General features: G+C 36.6%; 1 protein-coding gene across 1 annotated transcript; it reads right to left on the reverse strand.

Annotated features, from left to right (window-relative positions):
* Positions 1–922: 922 nt before the first annotated feature.
* Positions 923–1,693, reverse strand: LOC124967908 (olfactory receptor 7G2-like). The gene has a single exon (XM_047530348.1). The coding sequence runs from the start codon at positions 1,685–1,687 to the stop codon at positions 923–925; it is 765 nt and encodes a 254-aa protein (XP_047386304.1). The 5' UTR covers positions 1,688–1,693.
* Positions 1,694–9,291: the final 7,598 nt, after the last annotated feature.

The raw sequence follows: 9,291 nt of genomic DNA on the forward strand, positions 1-9,291 counted from the left end.
ATGTGTGGAAATATAAAATGTCAGCACAAGAAGTGGAAGGAATCTCAGTTTTCTGCCTCTGACATCATGTTCAAATATGACACTGAATTTGTTACTATCCCTGGGGGAACTCAAGGAGAACCAGTCCTGGGTGAACTCAGGAGGGCTGAATGAAGCCCTGCTCTCTGTTTCTGTTTCTGTCTCTATTCATACATCCTTGATATAAAAGTTAACTCTATTGTTTCTGCCTATAAATGTAGAGTCTCTTTTCCTTATTAGACTGATGACAACTTTCTTGCTGAGTTTGAAATATCTCACCACCATCTCAAACCACTGATATTATGAAATTATGCCACATTATAGATAATAAAATGGAGTAAGGTAAAAGCTATTACCACTTGGGATAGACTTTATATTAGGTAGAGAGGAGTGAAGGGAGAGGAAGTGGTATAGGGGAAGGAATGATAGTAGAGTGAAACAGTATTGCCTCATGTAAATGTATGACTGCATGACTGATGTGATTCTACAATATGTATAACCAGAAAAATGTGATATTATGCTCCATTTATGTATAATCTATCAAAATGTATAAATGCATTCTACAGTCTTATATTGCTAGCAAAAACAAATAAAATTTATGATTACACAAATGGTATGAGTCTACATTTTTACAACTATAGAAACAAAAAGAAGTACCCCATTTGTGTACAACGAATCAAAATGCAGTCTGTAAAAAGTTTAAAAATAAATAAATAATTAATTTTTTAAAAAAAAATTACAGAGCTAGACATAAAGCAAAGTCAGCGTTCAATTCAAAAACTAAAATACACCTACTCAATGTGTTTTTATTTAGAAGAATGTAGTGATAGAAAACTTAGATATTCTTGCTCAATAGGAAATCTATCTCTTCGACATTCTCTAAAAGTCCAAAGCAAAGAACACATCATGGAGGAAATGCTATCCTACCAATGAGCTTCCTCAAGGCCTCCTTCATGTCCCTGTTCCTCAGGCTGTAGATAAATGGGTTCAGCATCTGAGTGACCACAGAGTACATCAGTGAAGCCACTACAGTCTTCCTGGGGGAGTCAGTAACTGCACAGCTAATGTACACCCCAAAACTGGTCCTATAAAACAAGAAGACAACAGATAGATGAGATCCACAGGTAGAAAAGGCTTTATGCTTTCCTTCTGATGAGGGCATTCTCAAGACAGAGGACACAATGTGAATGTAAGAGAAAATGATCCCAGAAAGAGGAAAACCAGCAAATACACATGCTGCAACAAATACCAGGATATTATTAATAAGGGTGTGAGAGCAGGCCAGCTCAATGACCTCAGTTAGTTCACAGACGAAGTGGGGGATCTCCAGGTCTGTGCAGAAGGACAGACGCAGTACCAACAGAGTGTGGAGGAAGGCATCCATAGTGCTGATGAGCAGAGAGGATTGAAGAAGAGACACATAGAGGCGGGGATTCACGATGGCTGTGTACCTCAAGGGGTGACAAATGGCCACATAACAGTCAAAGGCCATCCCTGCAAGGAGAAATTTTTCCAAAATAGTAAAAACCAGGACAAAGCAGACCTGAGAGAGGCAACCTGTGTAACATATGATGTGATCCTGTGATTGGATGTTCACCAGCATCTTGGGGACTGTGGTGGTGCTTAAACAGATGTCATTGAAGGACAGATTGGAGAGAAAGAAGTACATGGGGGTGTGGAGGTGGGAGTCAGAGTAGATGGCAGGATGATGAACAGGTTTCCCAGGATGGTGACCAGGTACATGGACAGGAACAGGCTAAAGATGAGGGGCTGCAGTGCTGGGTCATCTGTCTGTCCCAGGAGAAGGAATTCTGAAATAGTTGTTTGGTTTCTATATTTCATGATGTTGATGAATCTGGTGGAAAAGAAGTAGCAAAAAGATGAAAAAATATTAGACCACTAGCATCTGTTGAATGTGGAATGTGTTAGAGAAACACTGTAGTGGACACCCTGGTCTCTAAAAATTACCCCTGTATACATTGGGGAAATAATTCTTCATTAAAGTTATCTAGTTGTGGAACTTGAATATGTTAGCCCTTTCAACTAGTCCACTCATAAAACTTCCTGACCAACATAAGAACAAGAATATAAGTAAATGTCTGAATCCTTTGCAATAGTCAATATGTTCAATATGACTTTGCAATAGTCATATTGACCAACATAAGAACAAGAATATAAGTAAATGTCTGAATCCTTTGCAATAGTCAATATGTCCTTTGCAATAGTCAATAGGTAGACTTCTGCTGTGGGGGAAGCAGGATCTCTCCCTATGGAGAGTATGAGACTGGAGGAATAGGATCTGGGAAAGTATCAGTCTTAATGTATATGGCAGGAGGTTAAGAGGATGATAGACAGTTGACAAGAGTAGCATGGATACAGGTTTCTCAAAATATTAGGCATGTGTTCTCCTCACTGCTTCCCTTGTATAAAATTTTTCAAAAACATCTGTCCTCATTTCCAAAGTACTTTCTGAAGTTTCTTTCATTCCCTGACTGATTTCGAGAAGAATAATGTTGAGTATCTTACCTGAATACTAAACACATAAAGTGTGTCCTCAACAAATGGAAGCCGACTGAATGATCCAATGGAACCCTGGTGAGGAAGGCTCATCTCTGGGAGGAGACTCACGTGCTGCTTCCTGGTTGGGTGGGGCTTTTCTCTGTGGTGGTCACAGGCTGATTCCTGCAGTCTCTGTATCCCTGGAGCTCAATATCCAAAGTTCCTCATTAAATCAGCTGTTTTACTATCATTTTAATCCCAAGGGTATATATCATTAAAGACCAAGACCATGGAGGCATGCCTCTGTCTTCTGAGCACCAAAAAGTGTTGCTATTCTCAATTTTATAAGCCTATGATTTTCATGTTTTCTCCCACTAGGTTATGTTTTTCCTTTTAATTATATGCCACCTATAACCTCAGGGAATGTACTTTCGTAATGATGGGACAGGGTTAAATGATTTTATTGTTGTACTTCTGCTTGGCAGTGTAAAATAATTCTGAAAGAATAAAGCCATGCCTTTATATTAACTTTTCAATATTTGGCACAACATGTAAGAGTGGTAATAATGAACAAAAAATAAGGTGAGTAGGTTTGTATTGAGAAGAAAATGAGGGAGAGAAGGATGAAAAGAGATAAGCAAATGGAAGGCTTTAAATATTCCCTTGAATTCATAATATAGATGAGCTAGTGTTTGTAAAGCAGCAATTTCCCAACTTTAGCATGATGTGTAAGAGAGATTAAATCACAGATTTTTGATCCTCATCTCTGGAAATTAATATCAGTAGATGGAGTGGGTTACACCCATTCCATCACCCAGGTGATGCTGCTACTGCTATGAGCTAGAGTTTCATTGACTTTATTGTCATTTTGCCCACATATACTTTAGATTCATCAGTAGCATAGAACTAAGAAATCAAAAAGCTGTTTCCGAACTCCTTCTTACAGAACTGGAAGAATATCTAAAAATGTAGCTTCTCCTCTTCACTATGTTCCTGTTCATGGATGTAGTGGTTGCCCTGGGAAGCCTGTTCATCATCCTGGTTGTAAGTTCTGACCCTCATCTCCAAATCTCCATGCAACCTCTTCTTTACTGAAATATGCTAAAGCACATGCAAAATCTCAAGAATGATAATGAACATCCAAGCAGACTCAGAACATCACCTACCCAGGTTTTCTCATTCAGATTTTCCTTGTTCCAGTTTCTCCTGTCATGATAAACTGTCTCATCCCAGCAATGGCCCATGACCAATATAAGGTCCTATGTTGCTCACTACTGTGTATGTTCATAGTGAACTTCTCACTCTGTATAAAAATGCCTTAGTCTCTGACTAAGCTCTTTGGATCCCATGCTGCTCAGTCTGAAGGTACTGTGACTGTCCTTCTGAACAGACCTGAAGATCCCCCACTTCTGTGAACTTTCACAGGCCTTACATCTGAGTGCTATGATACCCAGATCAGTAACATTTTGTTCTGTTTTTTTTTTTTTTTTTCAGCTTGTCATATTGAACGGAAGTTCCTGTCCTGAATCTTTTTATTATGTACTCAAATTGTCCATTCTCTTTTGAGAATGTCATCAGATGATAGATTATACAAGGGTTTTTACCACCTAAATGTCTCTTCTCTTACTTGTTTTCTTACTCAGTGGAACACCTTTTGGCATTTACTTTTGCTTTTTAGATACTTATTGAGCCATGAAGACTTTAGTGGTTTCATGATGTATTCTATGGTCCCAAATCCCATTATCTACAGCTGAGAAACAGAGACAAAAAGGAAGCCTAAAGGAAAATATTTAGTGTAATAATATTTTTAGGTGATTGTAATCATATTTAAGCTAGATTTCCAGGATATATATAAGTGACCAATGAAGCTTTCATGTAAAACTTTTTAATTTGCCTTTATAAAGAAGACCAATTTCTGTGGAGAAAGATTTTACTTTTTGGAGTAAATGTTCTGTCTGAAAAAAAAATGGAAGAAGATGAAAGCTGGAAGGTTTAAGGGTCATGAATTCTCTACCAGCAGAGGAAGACTCTCCATAAGTCAGATTCATCTCTGTGGGTGTGGAAATGAAAACAATGGGATTCTCATGTCTCACAAGAGAATCCAGAGAGTACCCAGCTAGACCGTCACTGGGACAGGAGATGGTGGGAGGGCCCAGGGAAAAGTGTTCAGCACCACAATCCATGGATAGCTCCATGCTTAGCTCCCATTGTGTCTTCCAGAGCAGAGTTTCACCACTGGTGTCCACAGTGAAGAATGAATCGGAACACTATATTCAGATTCATTGATCTCACCTTAAATTTACTGAGTTTGTATCTTTGCAGAGACGTCTGAAGTATATGCTTTATAAAGAAGTACTTCTCAAATCTGAAAAGATAGAAGTGAATATTTAAAGAACAGGCAGGAATAGTTATTAATATATCTTTGGCCCCTTTTGATTCAGTTAAACATACACCTAACTCATGGTGATTCCATTTCACTCCTCAGTATTTACCCAGGAGAAATGAAAACTAAGTCTAAAAAATGTTCTATACATGAATCTTCATAACAGTGTTGTTTGTACTCAACCCAATTGTTATAAAAGGTGAATGAATAAGCAACACTCGGAACTTTCAAACAATTGAATACTGCTCAGGAAAATAGGTAAAAAACTGTAGACCTAAGACAGTTGTTGGGTCAAAAAACAAGTATGATGAAAGAAAATGAAACAATTTCTACAAAGGAACATAAGAAAACTGGAGATGTAACTCCAGTGATATAATACTTATCCAGGATGTGAATGTCAAGGGATTAATTTTTATATGGAAAAAATGGGCAAAGAGACAGAAGTAAATTTTGGCTGTTGACAGACACCTGATTATTAAGTTTGATGATCTATCAGATCTATTTATTTCTATCTATATGCATATGTGTATATATGTATATATTGTAGAGATACTTATATATGTGTCTATATGTCTAAATATTGAACTCCATGATTATACAAATGAGTAAAATTATACATTTTAATTATATGCATTTTATTGTATATCAATCATACCTCAATAAGGCTATGAACAATGTAAAGGCCTTTTTGTATTTGATTACATTTGATTAGTAACATTTGATTAGTAAACATTTTTTCATCTATATATTGGCAACTGTTTGATGTAACATGGAAGTTAAAAAACAGAATAAATATTCATGAGCCATCCATATTATAGTATCCATAGTATTGCTATGAATTTTTTTTATTTATCATTTTATTGAATATTTAGCATACATTTATTATTTTATCACATGAATTTTACAAGTAAAAATGAGCTATATTTACAGACTTAAATATCATATTTTTCTAATATTATTATCAGAATGGAGTTGCCTTAAATATACAAAAATAAGAAGAAAATAATCCAATAACAGAAGGAGAATGTGTTGAGGTGTATGCGATGCTTGAAGTGGGGGTGAACCTAAGCAGGTAGAGAGAAGAAGGCATCTGCTTAGCCTCTCCATGTGGGAGAATCAGTCAAAGTAAAACTCTCCATCAGTCAGGTTTGCTCATTAAAGATTTTTGCTGCCGTATGATTGCATAAGATTAAAAGTGTTTGACTAATTAGGACCTTTGGATATTGAAGCCCCAAGTGTCACAGAAATGGCAAACTTTCTGCCCATGACCACCTACTGAACACCTTGCCCAAGGGAGAACACAGCTCACCTGCCCCTGGCCTCCGGACCATCTCATCTGCCCAGGAGGCAGGTGCTGCACTATCTCTCTGTGTTCCCTGAGAACAGATCACTCATCTTTCTCCTTTATACCTAGGGAGGAACTGAATGCCATTCCTCAGTGATGTCACCCAGGTAATAAGAAGACTACCTGCTTGTGATTTCCCATAGTGACAGGTATTTTTCTGCTTACTCATTCCAGAACTGGGTCACCTGTGAGTTGTCTGTCTGATTCTCCATCATCTCCATGTTTCATTTGAGTCATGCACCGATATCTGAGTAAGTTGCATTCTATTAATATCTTATTCCAACCTTAAAGTCCAGGGACTTTTACAATTCTCAACATCCATTAGCTCTTGCTCATTTCGAAGGATGTTTTAGAATTTCCTAAACACTTCTTTAATTTATCTGGCAAGTGTTAAAAGTATATTGCCAGTTTATTTTTAGTTATTTCTTCCTGGATCACAATACCCTTTTGTAGAACAAATACCTGGCTGACACTATTTCCTGTTTAATAATATTCTGATAAATAGCCACAAAGAAGAATAAAATTATGGTATTTGCTAGAATATGGATGGAACTGGAGAACATCACGCTAAATAAAATAAGCCAGATTCAGAAAATTAAGGATGGAGTGTTCTCTCTAGTATGTTGAAGCTAGAGAGTATAAAAGAGATTAAAAAAAGAAACAACAAAATATAAAGAAGACCAATGGTGTAGAAAAAGGGGATCTGGAGAGAGGGTGGAGGAAAGGGGAAGGGGAAGAACTGGGGAAAAAATGAACCAAATTATGATAAGTCCAAGTATGAAAATACCACAATTAATCCCAAATTTGTGTATAATTATAATGCACTAACACTTAATTATAATAGCAGTAGAAGGGGGACCAGTGGAATGGAGCCAGGGGTTCAAGGGAAGAGAGGATGCGAATAGACTACATACTGGTCTGCCTTATTTTCTCTATTAATCTATGAAGTGCTGAAATTTGAAAAGGGAGAACAGCACAGAGAAACACAACAAATATACACGTATGCACTCTTCCAAAATGAGGCTGTTTTGACACTGAGCCATCAGAGTTCTTTACTTTAAATAACAAAAGAGCACGCATAATTCTAATGGACCTGTAGGTCTCTCTCCATTCTCTCTGCTTGCAGAGGCAGCATGGTCTTAATGAGACTTCACATGATCTTTTAACAATTTTACACATTGCATACTATTACTTGTGAGCACGCTTGCATTTCACATGGCTATGCATATGTACGTGTGTGTAAGAGTAATATATACAGTTATGTATACATGTGTTGGTTTACATATGCATTGTACAATGTGTACTGTGCCTGTGTGTGTTCATGTATGTGTATGTGTGTGATGTAACAAGATGTTAGAAAAAAGTAAGATCATTACAGCTAATTAACCAGAGATAATGTACCAAGATTAAAAAGTGATTAAACATATTGTTTATAAACAATCCAGGGGCAAATGCCATGTTCTATGTAAGGTTTTAAAATGCAGAATAAGACATATGTGAAAATGAAAACTATCAACTAAAACACAGAATAGTGATTAAGAGGGACTGGGAGGGGTGTGGAGGAGACGGGAATGGGTGGTTGAATTTGATGTGTGCATACTGTATGCATGACTGCAAATATCATGTAACCCTGCTAATACTTAGAACTGATATGTGTGACTTTTTAAGAGGGAAAAAGAAAAAGAAAAACAAATACATGGTTTACAGATAGACTCACTCAATTTTTTTAAATGATGAGGAGAATAATCAAGATCAGGTTCAATAATGTGGTTCCCCTGAGGAAGGGAAAGCATGATCCTCAGATGATAAAGAATATGCAAACATAAGATGTGTTATTTTATTTCTTAACAATATCTAACATGGCAATACATTTACTTTAATGAGTGGTGAATATCCAGGTCTTTGTTCAGTTTATATTTATTTATTTGATTTTTTCAGAGCTGCTGAGGCTCATTCTTATTTTTGAACTGCATTTTGAATACTTGAAATGCTTTATAAGAAGTTAAATTTTTAATATCTGTAGTATTATAATTGTTAAATTTTACCATGGTGTAGATGTATTGCTAAACAATATTTTTTATAGTTACATAATTTTTTTTGCTACATCTAGGTCTCATTTATTTATTATAATTGACAGACTTTTATTGTAAGTTCATAAGAAATAAACATTGACGTCATGATGTTCACCGAGGTGTTCACTCTTCATGCTCCTCTGTGGATTTGCTGACACTGTCTCCTGTCATCAAGTATTCTTGGGGAGAGCAGATGGAGAGTAAGGGAAACCCAAGTCTTTGATCTAGCATACATGATTGTCTGTAGCATTCTATGATATATTTAAATTTTAAAACTCCAAACAGCACAGAGTGATAGAGAAAATAAGTACGAACACATGCTGCCAGATTTAACCAGAATGTTTGCTAAAATAACCAAACTATGCTCATTGATACACCATATGCTTCACATTCCTCTCCATTCTTTTCCTTTTTCAGAGGCAAACACAACCTCAAACCATCCTCATATGTTTAAATTGATTTGTGCATTACAATCTTTACATATGTGTATGTGTGCATAGGGAATGCATAATAGAAATGCCTCTTGTTTAGAGAAAGCATAAATAAGTAGTGAATTAATAAAATATTGGAATGGAGTAAGGTAGTTATGCTAGAGAAAGAGAAAAATATATGAAGACTAAGAGCTGATTAAAATATTATTGAACAATTAGAACAATGCCAGGCTCAGCACGCAAAGCTATAAGATACAGGATGGCAATGTGATTTGCTGTCACTGCCTGTGGCAACAATCCCACGGATATTTGTTACTTCTTGCAGCAACAATAGCATGGGTATTTATCAGAGGTGGACTGGAAATAAACTACTTCTATTTCTGTGCTGTTTCCTTGCTTGCTTGCTTATTCCCTACCTTATTGAGGAAAAAGAGGCTTGCTTGATTTTAGAGGAAGAGAAGCTTATCCTAGGTGCTTCCTATAGGTGTGTGTCTTATATACCTAAGGCAGCCAATCAGCTTACGATTAGCAAAATTGAAGCAC

The sequence above is a fragment of the Sciurus carolinensis genome, chromosome 17 (genome assembly GCF_902686445.1).
Source record: "Sciurus carolinensis chromosome 17, mSciCar1.2, whole genome shotgun sequence".
Lineage (NCBI taxonomy): Eukaryota > Metazoa > Chordata > Mammalia > Rodentia > Sciuridae > Sciurus > Sciurus carolinensis.

Coding starts and splice junctions, on each gene's coding strand:
- LOC124967908 (XM_047530348.1), bottom strand. CDS start 1,687: ATGTACTTCTTTCTCTCCAATCTGTCCTTCAATGACATCTGTTTAAGC.